The sequence below is a fragment of the Pelodiscus sinensis genome, chromosome 2, assembly GCF_049634645.1.
Source record: "Pelodiscus sinensis isolate JC-2024 chromosome 2, ASM4963464v1, whole genome shotgun sequence".
Lineage (NCBI taxonomy): Eukaryota > Metazoa > Chordata > Testudines > Trionychidae > Pelodiscus > Pelodiscus sinensis.
In genome coordinates this window covers 115787106-115803939 of record NC_134712.1, presented here as the reverse complement: position 1 = coordinate 115803939, position 16834 = coordinate 115787106, and the positions used below count along the sequence as shown (strand labels likewise).

Below are 16834 nucleotides of genomic sequence, written 5' to 3'. Positions count from 1 at the left end.
GGTGATTCCTATCTGATAAGTCTCCATGGGAAGAAGATAGTGAAATGCTAGGGGGATTTTCTCCCTGCCCTTCTGTTCTGGATTAGTCTTGAGCCTTCTCTCACCTGAATCCCTCTCATCCTGAAAGTCCCTAAACTGCACAGTGACTGAGAAAAGTGAAGAGTGACATTTAAAAGGTTTTACCTTGAAATCTGATAAGCTAATAAACATAAATATATTTAACAAGCAGTCTCATGTGTTTTCTGCATGACTTGTTTTAGTAGCATTCATGATGATACCAGGATGTTAACTTTCTACTACTTTTGGTGTTGTCTACATTTCAAGTTTCATGTTATGTTCTGGAATTGCTTTAAAAAATGTAGCTTCCTTAACTAGTTACTTTAAAATGAAAACACTTGTACAGTAATGAAAGAGGTGCAGTCTTTAAATACAACAAACAAGTGAAACGTACACATTCGTGTATCTCATTGACTAATCTTTTTATAAGTGTTTCATGGTTTAGTTACTTTCTTTGGAAGTTTCAGTAACTCTGATGCTTATATTTAGCAGTACTCACACAAAGGAAAGAAGAGCACATTCTTGCTCCATACTATCCACAAAAGAGCTGCAGCTTATTGTTTTGTTGTACAAGGAACTTTTAATGCTTGCAATGGTGGTGGCTGCCCTGCTAACCAGGGCAAGGGGGACTCCAACCCATAATCCCAGGCTCCAGAGGCTGATGCCATATCCATTAGGCCAGTGGGACCCATCTCATTTGCCCTCCCTGTCTTCCGCGGATGCCCTGCTAGCAGGCGACAGATCTCTGTAATGAAACTGAATTTTTTAAAAGAATTAAACTCAATATATAGTGATTTTTTTAAAAAAAATCCACAAGTACATTAGGTGGTTTAAAAATATGGTGAAATATGTATTCATCTTTCAGGACCTGAGCAAATAATGTAAGGCTTGATCCTGCTCCTTTTGAAGTCACTGGCAAAATTCCCATTGTCTTTGATGATGCGGGATCAAAACCTAAGTGACAGTGTTAGGATTAAATTTTGTTTATGGGTAGGTTATTCCGTGATTCTCCGCGATGGAGTTTCTTACATCATTTTGTGAAGCATCTGGTACTGGCCATATTCAGAAAAAGTATCCTGGGCCAGTTTGCTCAGTAATGTGATCCAATATCAAAATATTGTTTTTATATTTTTAAAATTATAAGGTTGTAAGCATATAGCATATTTCCTAAAAGTCAAAGAGAAGATAAGCCATACAATGGTAGCTTTTATTCTGGCTTTCATAAGTAGTGGATAAATGTGCTTTTTTCTCTTTTTGCTTTGATTTTAGATTAGTATGGAATCCTTAAAGGAGTTGGATCTAAGACTGTTTGAAATTTACATTGAATTGAAGGCAGATCCTATAGTTGGCTCACTAGAACCTGGCATTTATGCAGGATATTTTGATTGGAAAGATTGTCTCATTCCAACAGGTACATATCTGTTTAATAACTAACTGTATAATTATTCTAACAGAGGCTTAGATAACTTGAAATATAAAAATCTGATGTTTAATTACAAGCTGTTTTCTCTTTTTATTTTTCTTAACATTTTCCACGATCTTGTTTAAAGTTGTATTTCAGTGGCTTACTTTACAATTCCTTCTTTTTTAAATTCCCTCAAATGAGCATAGCATTTTTATCATTGATGTTTTAATGCTTGTTTTCATGATTATTTTGCTTCACTGCTAAAGTATAATGGAATGATTATGAAAGACATTTTTGCCTTTTTTCTTTTGAAATTCATAGAGATTTTTTGGAATTCTTTTGTAAAGAATCTGGTCATACTTCTAACAGCTCTATCTGTAATTCTGAAAAGGTGAAAGTTATAAGAAAATGTGTGGGTGTAGCATTATAACAGTAGCTCAGTAAGGAATAAAAATTATAGAAGGATGTATAGATTCCAGTGCCAAAAGGGTCCATTGTGATCCCCAAAATAGTACCGTTAGCATATCTTAAATAAAAATCCAATCTTGATTTGAAAATTACTGCTGAGGGAGACTCTACTGTGAGTTCTTGGTAAATAGCTTTGATGGTTTATTATCCTCAGTTTAAAATGTTCCCCTTATTTTTCATCTGAATTTGTCCAGCTTCAGGTTCCAACCTTTGGATCATGTTATGCTTTTCTTTTGCTAGTCTGAAGAGTCTATTATCAAATATTTATTTCCCATGCCGGTAAATCATTGGCTGTATTCAAGTCACTGCTGAAACTCTTCTTATTAAGCTGAATAGATTGAGCTCTTTGTGTCGTATCACTATAAGGCATATTTTCTGATTATTTAATCATTCTGATTATAATTAATACAGATGCAATGATTTTAATTGCCAAGGTTTTTCAAAAGTCACTAATGATCTTGTGTGCTTCCATTTTGGGGGCATTCCTTTGGGCATCCCCTGAGACACTTTTTAAAGAGTGTATCTTCAGTACTTTCTGAAAACCAAGTCCCTTCAGGATATCCTCAAGAATAAGGCACTCAAAATCATTGGTCGGTTTTGAAAATCTTGGTCAATATCTAATGAAAACCAGTTGTAAGCAATGGACTGAGCACAGATTAAAAAGTGATTGATAATAGTGCTGTTTGGATTTTCTTTTTCTCTTTTTTTCTTTTTTTTGGGGGGGGGCTAAGTTATATTAATTTTGTATAAAACTTGAAGACTTTGTAGGACTTTTTAGTAGTTTAAACTTTGACAATAACAGGAAATTATAATCTCATCTATGAATCAGGAGTTTTACTAGCTGTTCACTGAGCCCTGGAACCTACAGGGTCATAGGGTTCTCTCCCTATGTGTCATTTGTAGCATTGCTGTATTCAGGACATTGGTACTAGTATAGTTTATTGAGCAAATGACTTGGTTTGGACTCTTGCAAACTAAGATTTGTTAAATATGTAAAATAAAATTGTGGCTGATCACACTTGGGGTGTGTTATATTTGATATTACTGTAGGTCGTCCAAGCAGCAGATGGAGAAAAGGTGGTGGGGGGGGGGGATTTGTGATACCATACCCCTACAATGGAATGGACCTGTAGATGCTCACTTCTTAGCTTTTTCTAGCACACAGTGCCCCACTTTTGGCTGACAAAGCTCAGTGCTTTTCGGTGTCTGTGGAGGGGAGGGTGGAATTACTGAGTTCTACATTAGAGTGAGCTGCTTTCCATCCTTTTTCTGCAACTCGCACAGAGCCACCGACAGAAGGGTGGGGGACAAATGAGGCTGCTGCCCAGGTCCCGTAGGCCCCAGGCCCTTTAAATCACTGTCAGAGCCTACCCCTTCTTGAAAGCACAGAGGTAGACCTTCTCCCACCTTGCCATGGGACTCGACAAGTCTCTCTGCAGCCCTGAACACTCATATTAGAGAAGGCCAGGTCTCTTTAGAGTCAGGGATAATCCCGAAGGTGAACAGACCCCCCATAAAAGTATCCTGTCTCCTATTTTACTAGACTGACTGCTGGAAGTGTTAAGAAATGTACAGTCATTCCTCCTTCACCCACTCCAACTCAGTGGATCAGCATGTTGTTGTGAGTTTCACCCACAACCGTAATTTATTTATTGTGAGGTTTTTTTGCTAGCAAATAATTTTGTATTCTTGCTGGAAAAGTAGACCATATTTACTGTTGGCATGAGAAGGTGTTACTCTGACTTAGGAGTTGACGAGGAAAAATGCCCTCTTGGAGATGGAGAAGAATGCATAGATAATAGGAACTCAAAAAAGAGAAGCTGTCCCTAAAAGGACTCATGAATACTTAACATATCCACCTTTCAAATGTAAACATCTTCTAACTTACACACTGTAGATTTTTCAATAACAGTAGTGGCTATTTTTTTTAAATCAGCAATGCCAAACAATACTGAGAAAATAAGAGCCTCATGAAAACCTGAAAGAGGAGTAAACACCCATAGTACTGGAACATACCAGTCTGAGAACCTTTCTTTTTGCCACTTACAACGTATTTAATACTTTCCAGTTAATATCCAGGTATGGGATTTTTTTAACAAAAAGCCTGCTTGATTAGAATAAAATAACAGTATCTAGTTGACTAGGAACTTAAAGACAAGACTAAGTAAGCAGTTCCATTATACTGAATCATTAAAAAGTCCAGTTAATCTGGTGATTCATGAGAGAAATTATTTGTGAAGCCATCATGGTACTTTTCAAATACCACATCTGGTTGAAATTAATATCTACTCTTAAAAGTAATCTTTTACTAATGCAAGTTTAAAAATTTGAGTCATTGAACTGGGTGTGTCGATTTTAACTATTTTACCCAGAATTGTCACAAAAGTTGATGCCATTGGTAGGGAAGGAAGGAAACTTCAGCAGGGCAGAATAGCAGAGGGGAAATGGTCTGAAGTGAAGAGGATGAAATTCAATAAAGACAAATGTAAACTATTCTCTTTAGGAAGGAACATCAGTTGCACACATACAGAATGGATAATACCTAGGAAAGAGTACTGCAGAAAGGGTTCTGGGGGTGATAGTGTATCACTAGCTAACTATGAGTCAACAGTGTAATACTGCAAAAAAAAAACCGGTATAATCATTCTGGAATGTATTAACAGGGCTGTTGTAAGCAAGACACAATTCTTCCTCTCTAATTTGCACTGATTAAGCATCAGAGTATTATGTCCAGTTCTGGGAGCCACATCTGAATAAGTGGGCTATACCCACAAAAGCTCATGATATCATCTACATGTTTCGTTAGTCTGTAAAGTGCTACCAGACCATTTATTGTCTAGAAAACTACATGATTAACCGATTAGCCTCTCTAACTTCAGCTGATGCCATCTCCAGCTCTGGGGAAGCTAGTGTTGGCTGCCCATCTGCTTCAGGGTTGTGGGAAGACTTGAACCCAAAGTCCCATGCTCAGGAGGCTTGCTCTGGAGCTGTACTTGGCCTGGCTCAAGCACACAGCCAAGGTGGGCCATGTAGTGGCGGAGCACAGCGCTAGAGCAAGCAGCCTGTCCCACCCTTGCCAGCTTCCTCCCCTCCTTGCTGTCTCTGTATCAGAGGCAGCATCACAGTGGGGGTGGGCAGCGGAGGCTGCTCCACATACCACAGAGCAGCCTTTGTCCGCAGCAAGCCTGGCCTCACCGCGGACAGAGGTTGTTCCGCGGCAGCAGCCCCCTGGATAGAGGCTGCTCTGTTGTATGCAGAACAGCCTCTGTGTGCAAGACACTTGGACACCCAACCTCCCCCATAGACAGGGCCTGCTGCCACCCTGCGCTGCTGCCTCTGTATCAGTTACACGATAATTAACATCCTTACCACATTTCAGGAACAACGTGGGCAAATTGGAGAAAGTTCCAAGAAGAGCAGTAAAAGCTGTTAAAGGTCTAGCAGACATGACCAATTACGAAAGATTGAAGAAATTGGGTTAGTTTAGTATGGAAAAGGAAAGACTGAGAGGGGACGTGAAAGAGAAAAGTTATTCCCCTTAACCTCTGAAGATAGGATAAGAAGTCATGGGCTTAAACTTCAGCAAGAGAGGTTTAGGTTGGACATTAGGAAAAGCTTCCTAACTATCAGAGTAGTTAAGCACAGAATACATTTTATCTAGGGAGGTTGTGGAATTTCCATCACTGGAGTTTTTTAAGAGGAGATTAGGTAGACATCTGTCAAGGATTATGCACATAGTATTTAGTCCTGCCACAAGTTCAGGTCTCTGGACTAGATAACCTATTGAGGTCCCTTCCAGTACTCTGATAAATAGTAAGGAAGGAATCAGGCCTTAGGCATATCAAAATGAATATAAGAACAGCCATACTGGGTTAGACCAACGGTCCATCCTGCCCAGTATCCTGTCTGCCAACAGTGGCCAATACTAGATGCCCCAGAAGGAGGGAACACAACAGGTAATCCTCATGTGATCCCTCCCCTATCACCCACCTCCAGAGAAACAGAGGCTAGGGAAACATTCCTACCCATCCTGGCTAATAGCCATTGATGGACCTAGCCTCCATGAATCTATCTAGCTATTTTTTGAAACCTGTTAAAGTCCTCGCCTTCACCACATCCTCTGGCAAGGAGTTCCAGAGGCTGACTGTGTGCTGAGTGAAGAAAAACTTCCTTTTGTTTGTTTTAAACCTTCTTCTTTCTTCTTAAAACCTTGTACTCCGAGTGGAGCATAGATCATCTACAAGTCTCCTCCACTTCACTCTGTCTTGAGACAAAACTTCCAGCTGACTCCAGGGTACCCCAGTTGTTGTCCTTCAGTCTGCCGCCTTTTAATTTCATTTGGTGACTCCTTGTTCTTATATTGTGGGAATAAGTAAATAACTTTTCCTTATTTACTTTTTCCACACCAGTCATGATTTTATAGACCTCTATCATATCCTTCCCTTAGTCTCCTCTTCTCTAAGATGAAAAGTCCAAGTCTTTTTAATCTCTCTTCATATGGGACCCATTCCAAACCCCTAATCATTTTTGTTGCTCTTTTCTGAACCTTTTCCAATGCCGCCTTTTTTTTTTTTTTTTTAAGATGAGGCAACCACATCTGTATACAGTATTCAAGATGTGGGCGTACCATTTATATAGATGCATTAAGATATTTTCTGTCTTATTCTCTATCAACATTCTATTTGCTTTTTTGATTTCTGCTGCACACTGAGTGGATGTTTTCAGAGAACTATCCACAATGACTCCAATATCTCTCTCTTGAGTAGTTGTAGCTAAATTAGTCCCCATCATATTATATGTATAGTTGGGATTATTTTTTCCAATGTGTATTACTTTACATTTATCAACATTAAATTTCATTTGCCATTTTTTGCCCAATCACTTAGTTTGAAGAGATCCTTTTGAAGGTCTTGACCATCTGCTTTGATCTTAACTCTCTTGAGCAATTTGGTGTCATCTGCAAATTTTGCCACCTTACTGTTTACCCCTTTCTCTAGATCATTCATAAATAAATTGAATAGGATTGGTCCCAGGAAGGCCCTTGGGGGACCCCACTAGTTACCTCTCTCTACTCTGAAAACTTAACATTTATTCCTACCCTTTGTTTCTTTATCTCCTTATCAAGATAAGGGCCTCCTTTGATCTTTATCTCTTTCAACTTCAGTTACCCATCTGTAAAATGGGAATAATGCAAATTTATCTCAAAAAAGGTTCTGAAAATAAATTTATTAATATTTGTCAAGTACTCATAGTATTAATTCCCTCCTGCACTCTTCTATGGAGCTAATTAGGAGAAAGGTTAGAATAGTGTGCAGTAAAGAACACCTGGGGCCACATATTGAACTATAAAAAGAAAACATAATATTAAGTACTTCTCTTTCAGTGAGCACCATCCATTCTGTGCACTGACTAGGACAGTGGTTCTTTGTTTCAAAATAGCACATGCCATGTAATTAAAGACTGTATCATAATGTATATGTATAAGAAGGAAAGTTGGAGGGATTAAGTTTGTACAGGGAACTTTAATTTTGGAATATCTTAAATTTTGTGTCTTGACTTTGCAATCTTAACTGTCTTTTAAATGTAGAGGATATTTTAAAGCACAAGAATAGACATATTCTGAGTCAAACCAAAGGGTCATTTAGCCCAGTATTCTGTCTTCTGACACCACCCAATGACTGACACTCCAGAATGTGAAGAAATACTTCTTTTTGTTGGTTTTAAACCTGCTACCTATTAATTTCATTTGGTGACCCCTAGTTCTTGTGTTATGGGAACAAGTAAATAATTTTTCCAGTCATATTTTTATAGACTTCTATCGTATCCTCCCTTAGTCTCCTCTTTTCTAAGACGAAGAGTTCTAGTCTTATTAATCTCTCCTCATATGGCAGCTGTTCCAAACCTCTAATCATTTTTGTTGCCCTTTTCTGATTTTTTTCCAATGCCAAGATAGGTTTTTTGAGATGAGGCAATCATATCTGCACACAGTATTCAAAATGTGGGCATACCATGGATTTTATATAGAAGCAACAAGATATTCTGTCTTATTCTCTATCCCTTTTTAAATTAATTTTTTGACTGCTGCTGCATATTGAGTGGATGTTTTCAGAGAACTATCCAGAATGACTCCAAGATCTGTCTATTGACTGATAATATCTAATTTAGTTCCCAGTATTTTATACAAATAGTTGGAATTATGTTTTCCTATGTGCATTACTTTGCATTTATCCTCATTACAATTCATCTGCCATTTTGTTGCCCAGTCACTTGGTTTTGAGAGATCCTTTTCAAGTTCTTCACCGTCTGCTTTGGACTTAACTATCTAGAGCATAAACTTAAAAAACAACAAATAATCTAGTAGCATTTTAAAGACTCACAAAACATGTAGATGGTATCATCTACATGTTTTGTGAGTCTTTAAAGTATTACCAGACTATTTGTTGTTTTCTAAGTTTATCCTGTATGGACTAACTCAGCTACCCCTCTGAAGCAATCTAGAGCAGTTTTGGTATCATTTGCAAATTTTGCCACCTCACTGTTTACCTCCTTCTCCAGATCATTTATTAATGTGTTGAATAGGCTTGGTCACAGTACAGACCTATGGGGGACACCACTAGTTACCAGTCTCCATTCTGAAAACCATTAATGCATACCCTTTGTTACCTATCTTTTAAACATTTATCGGCCCATGAGAGGACCTTCCCTCTTATCCATGACATCTTACTTTGCCTAAGAGCCTTTGGTGAGATACTTGCTCAAAGAGTTTCTGGAAATCTGTGTACACTATATCCACTGGATCCCCTTTCTCCACATGTTTGTTTACCCCCTCAAAGACTGCTAGTAGATTAGTAAAGCATGATTTCCCTTTATAGAAACCATGTTGACTTTTCCCCCATCAAATTATGTTAATCTATGTGTCTGACAATTCCATTCTTTACTATAGTTTCAAAAAAATTGCCCAGTACTGAAGTTTGATTTTCTGGTCTGTAATTGCCAGGATCACCTCGGGAGTCCTTTTTAAAGATTGGCATCACATTAGCTGAAGATTTAAAGGATAGGTTCCAAACCACAGTTAGGAGTTACACAATTTCACATTTGAGTTCTTTCAGAACTCTTGGATGAATGTCATCTGGTCCTGCTGATTTGTTACTATTAAGTTTATCAATTTGTTCCAAAATCACATCTAATCACCTTATCATCTTGAGTGCTCCTTCCGCATCTTGATTGCCCTGTGACTCCACTGGTTGTTTAGCAAGCTTACTGCTTCTAATGTACTTTACAAATATTTTTCTTTTTTTTTTTTTTTTTTGGCAAGCTGTTCTTCAAATCCCTTTTTGGCCTTCCTAATTTATATTTTTACATATTTTAGGTGTAATTAAGTAAAAGTGCACAAAAAAGTAATTACACATTAACATACTCATGGTGATTACATTGCTTGCATGATCAACTTTTATTATGTAAATTACAGCAAGTTTTTCGGTATGAAGTAAATCCTTTTAATTTGACAGGATTTACTTACAGATTTACTGTTAGTTTAATGAATCATTCAAAAGCTGTATATAGTGTTGTTCAGCTTCAAAGGAAAGAGTTTTCTAATTGACACTGAATATTGAAATTTAATACAATAGCCTAGGAAAAAAAACCTGGCTTCTCCTGCCCAACATTGCTGCCAGTTTAATCCAGTGAAGTTTCGATCTTTACATAGGGCGCTGTAGAGTTTGATTGTCCAAACAGATTTTTAGCTAATGCATTTGAACTGGTGGGAAAAATAGGAATTGCTGTCTGATTAAATATATTTTATTCTCAGTGTTCTCCTTCAGTACTATTTGAAGGCTTCAATATCTGAGATATAGGTGAGAGGATTATTCTAGGAGGGGTGGGTGAGATTTTGTGGCCTGCACTGTGCAGGGGGTCAGACTAGATGATCATAATGGTCCCTTCTGACCTTAAAGTCTATGAGTCTATGAGAATCCTGGCTAATCCATCAATTTGCTTACCTTTTCACCTGAACTAAGATGTCTTGGTAAAGAATCCTAACAAATTTGTTATACTTACATTATGTGTTGTTTATCCGTGGTATCCAAGACGCTAGTGGCTGCGGCTTCAGAACATGTTGGACACCAGGGCTACGTCTACATTGGCCCCTTTTCCGGAAGGGGCATGGTAATTTTTGAAATCGCAATAGGGAAATGCGCGGGGGGATTTAAATATCCCCCGCGGCATTTAAATAAAAATGTCCGCCGCTTTTTTCTGGCTTTTAGAAAAGCCGGAAAAGAGCGTCTACACTGGCCCCGATTCTCCGGAAAAAAAGCCCTTTTCCGGAGGATCTTATTCCTACTTTGAAGGGCTTTTTTTCCGGAGGATCGGGGCCAGTGTAGGCGCTCTTTTCCGGCTTTTCTAAAAGCCGGAAAAAAGCGGCGGACATTTTTATTTAAATGCCGCGGGGGATATTTAAATCCCCCCGCGCATTTCCCTATTGCGATTTCAAAAATTACCATGCCCCTTCCGGAAAAGGGGCCAATGTAGACGAGCCCCAGAGGTATACCTAATCCTTAATACTAGGTTCCATACTCTGTACTCAAGTTCCACATTCTTCTAAGATCCTTATCATAATTACATGATTAAATATGTTGTGTCTGGGTATAATAGTTCACTGCTGAACGCTGAAGTTGTGAGAGAGAATATAAATGATTTAAGCTACGAAGTAATAAACTTTTTAGTGGCCTAGTGTGAATGGCATGTTTAATTTTTTTATAGTGCATTGCAAAACTACTCATAGTTTGTTTAGATATACTATAAACATATCTTGGGGTTGTTTGGGGCTCTAGTTAGCTTTGATTTATGTACTTCATAGAAAGTCAGTGGTCCATCTCCAAGTAAATTATTATTCTAGAATATCCAAACAGCTGTCTTCCTTTACAAATTAGTTTTGAAGTGCAAGCATCTATACAATAAATATTTAGCTAGCATTCACCCAAAGCTCAGGTTGTGTTGCGGAGATTAGTCTAAAGAGCATTAAAAATGTTTATCCCTCTGTATTTCTTTGGAGTCAGCATCAGCTACCTCTTGTCATACTTAAGCTGAAGTGTATCAGATGACTTCACCCCTACCAACTGAAAGACAGATACTCAGCCCCATAATGCTTGTGCTTTAGGGATCCATTCTATACCTGAACTAGAAATCTGGAAGGGAAAACTTCGAAGAGTTTTATCTTTTTCATCAGGCTAATCAACAGTCTAAATACTTACCCAGCAAAGTATTTGACAACTTGAACTTTTTAATGTGTGCTTAAGCTGGATCATCAGCACTCTGTTTACATTTTAGATGACAAGCAGATTTCGTTTTTAAACATGTAAGAATGTAACAGCAAGGATGCATTTTTTCCAAAGTAGATCATTACATTTTAACTAAAATGTACACAAAATATTGTTCAGCTTCAAAAATCTATAACCTTGAAACTGCTTCTAACATGCCATTTTTGGCAGCTAGATGAAATATCCTGGGGAATAAATGAATAATCTGTACATTGAGATTAAATCTCAGACGATATCATGTGTGTGTTTGTGGGAAGGAGAGTTTGCATGCTTTAACAGGCAAAAGTTGTGCCACTTTGGACAGGAGAAAATTTAAAGAAAATAATACAGTGTTTATGAAGAGTGAAAACTTATTTATACCATTATCTGGAATTTAAGGGAAAAAATCGCTTGATTTTCAAACGTGCTTTGCACTTACAAATCCCAGTGAAGTTAATGTGATATACAGCTGGTCAACATCTTTTAAAAATCAGATCAAATGTTTCTTTCTCTATGGTGGTCTGATTGTGAAGGGACTTCAAGAGAAGGTTAGAGGCCTGAATATATAAAACACGTGGGCAGTGTTTGATCAGTAGCTAAGACCTCTCTCTCTTTCTTGTGATTTATTTATGGCTTCCAGACATATAATAGGTTTCTTGACCATTTCGTTACCTTAAACTAAAATTGTCATTTTTACTGACAATTGCATTGTCTGTTGCCCAGTTATACATATATTGGAGGTTTAAATGATAAACAGATAATTTCATATTTAATTGCTCAACAGATCATCCCAAACAACTGTAACACATATTTTGATCATTTAATGGAGAAGCGGCAGCCTGTCCTGTGGGTCTCTCTCACTTCAAGAGTGCAGAGCAGCAACAGGGGAATAGCGGTGGGGCTTGTGCTGAGACACACCCACAGGACCAGCTGATGCTTCTCTGTCCCTTTCAGAATGCAGAATGTCAGTAGGGAAGGGAGGAGATGTGGGGACAGGAGGAGGTCTTGTGCTGAGACCTGAAGGACCGGCTGGTCTGTCCCTTTCAGAATGCAGAGTGGCAGTGGGGAAGAGTTATCCTCAGACCCAGCGAGGGACCAGAGACTGAGCCAGTGTCTTTATGTGCCAGTTCCTCTCTGTCCCTTTAAAAAAGCAGAGCGGCAACTAGCATGGAGGTGATCGAGTAGTCGATAGTGCTAACCAATAAGCTCCTGCTTATCGGGTAGTCAACTATTTGTTCACATTTAATGTGAACCATTACTTCCACTTCTCTGCAATTAAAAGCATCTGTCCTGTGTATCAAAACAGCTCTCTTTAGTTAATTTCACTTTAACCTCAAGTTCTCTTTTCTTAACTTCACTTTCAAATTTGTTTTAGAAAATATGACGTCATTTTCTTGTAGCTCCAATTTCGAACAGCAAGGGGATATCACTGAAATGTATCTGCATTAGTGGATAGTATATTAATGCAATTACATACATATCACAGGTTGAACCTATGAAATCCAGGACTCCTCGGTTTGGCAACATGCTTTGTCCAACAGAGCCACAGGTGTTCCAGGACCAGAGAGTCCCAGTGGAGGGCTGCTGCCTGGACTACCTGCCAGGCACAACCCAGCAGGGCTGCTTGGCGGGGCTGCCCCATGGGGCCAGGTGCTCAGTTCTCCAGTACAGGACAGTCCAGCAGAGCCAGGAGCCCGGTGCACAGAGAGCTGGGCTGCCTGACATAGCAGAGAAAGAGGTGAGGGGACTAGCAGGGCAGCGAGGCTAGTGGCAAGGGGAAGCCGGTCAGGAGGCTGGCAACTGGTCCAGGGCTGGGAGGAACCAGTAGCAGGAGAGCCAGATATGACTTTTCCTGGTTCGGCAAAATCCCTCATCCGGAACCAGTCTGAGGATGCGGGACCAGGGAGGTCCAACCTGTATCTAAACAATAAATACTCTGAATTGGATTCACTCTAGCAGGTGCAAAGAGATGTACATGGAACCCTCTATACTAGGGGGTCAGCAACCTCTCATTAGGGAGCCAAATATGGCTTTTTAGGAGCTCCAGCTCATCTTCCCCCTCTTCCCTCCAAACCAGCTCCACCTGCAGCAGGGAGCCCACACTGGTGCTACAGCCTTACAGCACCCCAGTAAAGTTGGAACCCTAAAGCCAGTTTCATGTGTGAGGAGAAAACTCCGAGCCTCCCCGCTAGATCCAGCATGCAGGGAAAAAGCAGAGCCAAAAATGGCTCTGCGTACTACCATTTTCTTTCCCCTGACTATGGGAAATGGCCTCACAGGGACACACATCCTGGAGGCTTTTCTCTTCACTCCCATTGGCCAGAATCCAGCGAATGGAAGCAGCAGGAAACGGTATTCCTTGCTTTTGCTCCATGGGCACTGTATAAGTGGCCCTCCTCACCCCCTCCTGCTCCGCCGCCCTGGCCAGACACATTGCCCCCTCCCTCCTGGGCAGACACCCTCCCCCCAGCCTGCTCCTGTCCCCTCCCCTCTGGCCAGACACTTGCCCCTAGCCTGCTCCTGCACCCTCCCTTCCTCCTGCTGCCTCCCTCTTGGCCAGACACCCTACTCCCAGCCTGCTCCTGCACCCTACCTCCCACCTAGACCTCTCACCCTCACCCCCTCCAGCATCCCCATCTCTATCCCACTCACTGGAATCACTGTCCCACACACTTAACCCTTCATTTTTTGTCCTTCCCCAGAGCCTAAGGGGGCCCACAGAATCCACTGGAACCCCAGAAGAGTAAATCTGGCCTGAGGCCTTGAACCTCTGTTCTCCCTGCCACTCCCCCCGCATAGGGCAGTGAGGTGTTTCAGTTAGGGGCCACATTAGTGAGAGTTAGGGGTCTTTTGTGGGTGATTGTGGGTTTTTTTTCTTCTCACTTGTTTTGTCCCTTACTGATTTTTCTGTGGGTCGGTGGCCTTTGACCCAAAAAAGGTTCCCCATCCCTGCCATAAATAAAGACAATGTTGAAACCTTTTGTGTTGGACATAATAATTTACTTTATTTTAATAATTTATTTTATTTAAAAAGCCTGGCCAAGAAGCCCCCATCTGGCTGCAGCTTCATAACACTCCTGCACCCCCCCCCATATACTAACCCTGAGCTTATCATACACCTGAACCCCCTACCCTCAGGCCCCCAAATCCTGAAACTTATGCCACCCACACATCCTCAAGACTCCTGTACCTCCACAACTCCAGCCTTTCTATAACACTTCTGCACTCCCCACACTCCAACCCTGAGCCTGTCATACACCTGGGCCCCCTGCCCTGAGCCCCTCATAATCCCACATCCCCAAATTCCTGCACCCCCATATTCCCAGCCCCCTGCAATAACACTCCCGCACTGCCCCCACCCCAACCTTGTGCCCTGAGCCCATCATATACCCAAACTCCCGCACCCCTCATATATCCCAGCCCAGACTCCTGCACTCCCACATCCCCAGCCCCCTGCTATAAGATTAACAGAAGATAGCCTGAATACATGCATGAAGCTGGATTTGGCCATTTATAATATAAACCTGAAAGAAATGTGCAAAAAGATGCTGTAGCGGAAGTCGCATTAAATAAAGTCTGTGAGTACAATGTTTCATTTATGCTAGTATTAATCGTTATGTCAATTATTAATAACATTAAGTTGTATATTTTCAGTCATGCAAATGAGCATTCTTAAATGGCTCCTTGTTGACCACTTGTTCTGAATTTTGATATAGCTTGGCTCTTAGTTTGAAAAGATTACTGGCTCCTGCTCTATACCCACAGGGGAAACAATTCCAATGGAGGGGGGAGAGAGTGAGGTTTCAGATTGAAGGGAGGGGACAAGTTACTGCCACCAGGCTCTCCTGTAGGTTCTGCCAGGAGGATAGTTTTAATATCTGGTGGAGAACCACAGGAGTCCCAGCAGAAACTGTTTGAGGGGCATTTTAGTATATTTTCCAAGTCTCCTTTCCCTCTCTGTCCAGTCCCACCCACTTTAAAGGCTTTATTGACTAGCTACAGAACTCTGAGTAGAGCATAACTTGTGGCCAGCTTTCACTTCTGCACCTGACCCATTTCCAAGATTCATTTCTATGCAGAGTTTCTACCACAAGAGCTTTGAGTGTGATTTCTCTTAGGTTGTGCTTCCAGGTCCTAAGCCCTAAGTACATCTATTGACTAGTGTTTCATTGCCACTTGGGAATCTCCTTCCACATCATTTCTTATGGCTGGAATAGTCTTCCACTTCTTGTGCATCTGTTCATTTTCATTCAAACCCCTTCTTGAAACATATTTTGACATCAAGCCTATCGGTGATAATCCAGAAGAGAAAGTTGCCCATGCCCCACTAACTTAGATCCTCTTCGTGGGCTTTGACCTTTTCCCCAGTATTCATCTGCCACGGCCTCCAGGCAAGATACCTTAGTGGTAGAGGATACTTCTGTAGATGTCTTTTGGTAAAAACTGAGTCCTGTTTCTGGCTCTTCCTAGAACTCTTCACATTTCAACACCTCTCATTAGAACAGGGCTACTCAACTTTGGAAGCCCCTGGGGCCTCAATGATACTCACAGCAAATGCTGAGGGCCGCAACTTAAGTGTGGTTGCATATACATTCAAATATATATGCAAATAGCTTCTTTCACACTGACAGGCATGAATACAAAGATGAAGGCAAGACTACACAACGTGCAGGCCCCATTTAAGTCAGTTCTGCTGATATTAATAACATGCAATATTTACCCGATTTCTACTCATATGACAGCACTTTTAATAAGCAATGACAGTCCAGGAATTTAACTACTAAAACACATATCAATAGAAGACCATTCTATTGACTACTTTTTTGTTTTGGCTCCCACCTGTGGGCCCCGTATCAAGCTCTATGTAAATCCAAACTGCACTGCAGGCCGCAAACCAATGAACCGTGGGCCACATGCAGCCCTCAGGCCGCGTTTTAAAACTGCCTTAGAAGCTGTAGAACTTTGCTTCCCTTAGGGGCAGTCTGGGCAATGTTACCTAGTCCATGAGTCATATACTCACATTTTAAAAACAAGATTCATTAAAAATAGAGAGGAAATAGTAGCAAAACAAAATAAATTGTTTTATTCCATGAAAGCTTCATAAAGCCTAGTGAGATAGGCTTCATTTATATTAGCTAATGAAAGAAAGGGAAAATCTCTCATTGCCAAAAATGAGTCCCTTTTATGACCATCCCTTCTTAGCCTAGCCCAGGTATTCTTGCTCTATCCAGAGATCTCCTATCTCTTCCAGCCTACCTATCAAGTTTTTGGTGTAGAGTTCGTTGTCATATCAGGGTGAGGTTACCGTAATATTTATAGAAGGAGTGTTTAATCAGGAGTATTATCTGGAGGGGATACTGACATCTTATTTTATCCCCCGTAGAAGAACTGTTGTCCCTTATCACTTTTGGGATGTTCCCCTATTTCTAAGCTCCAAGTCTAAAATGTCACAGGCCATCTTGACCTTCTTGGACTCTCCTCAGAATCAAGGTGATTATCTGAGATTTGCATGGCTCTTTTTTTATTTATAGTAATTGAATCTCTCTCCTTCCTCTTAAAATTAATATTGTCAGTTTTCCATTCCCATGAAATGCTCGGAACTCCAGCCCTC

At 40.4% G+C, this 16834-nt stretch overlaps 1 protein-coding gene across 4 annotated transcripts in view; it reads left to right on the top strand.

Annotated features, from left to right (window-relative positions):
* EXOC2 (exocyst complex component 2) overlaps nt 1–16834 on the top strand; it is a 190604-nt gene that overhangs the window by 125002 nt on the left and 48768 nt on the right. For 3 of the 4 annotated variants that reach the window (XM_075921345.1, XM_075921343.1, XM_075921344.1), the window contains one exon: nt 1327–1468. In XM_075921345.1, coding sequence (XP_075777460.1) covers nt 1327–1468 — 142 coding nt within the window. Of the gene's footprint in view, nt 1–1326; nt 1469–3473; nt 9339–16834 lie in introns of those variants that run through there. The other variant, XM_075921346.1, reaches the window with a different exon arrangement.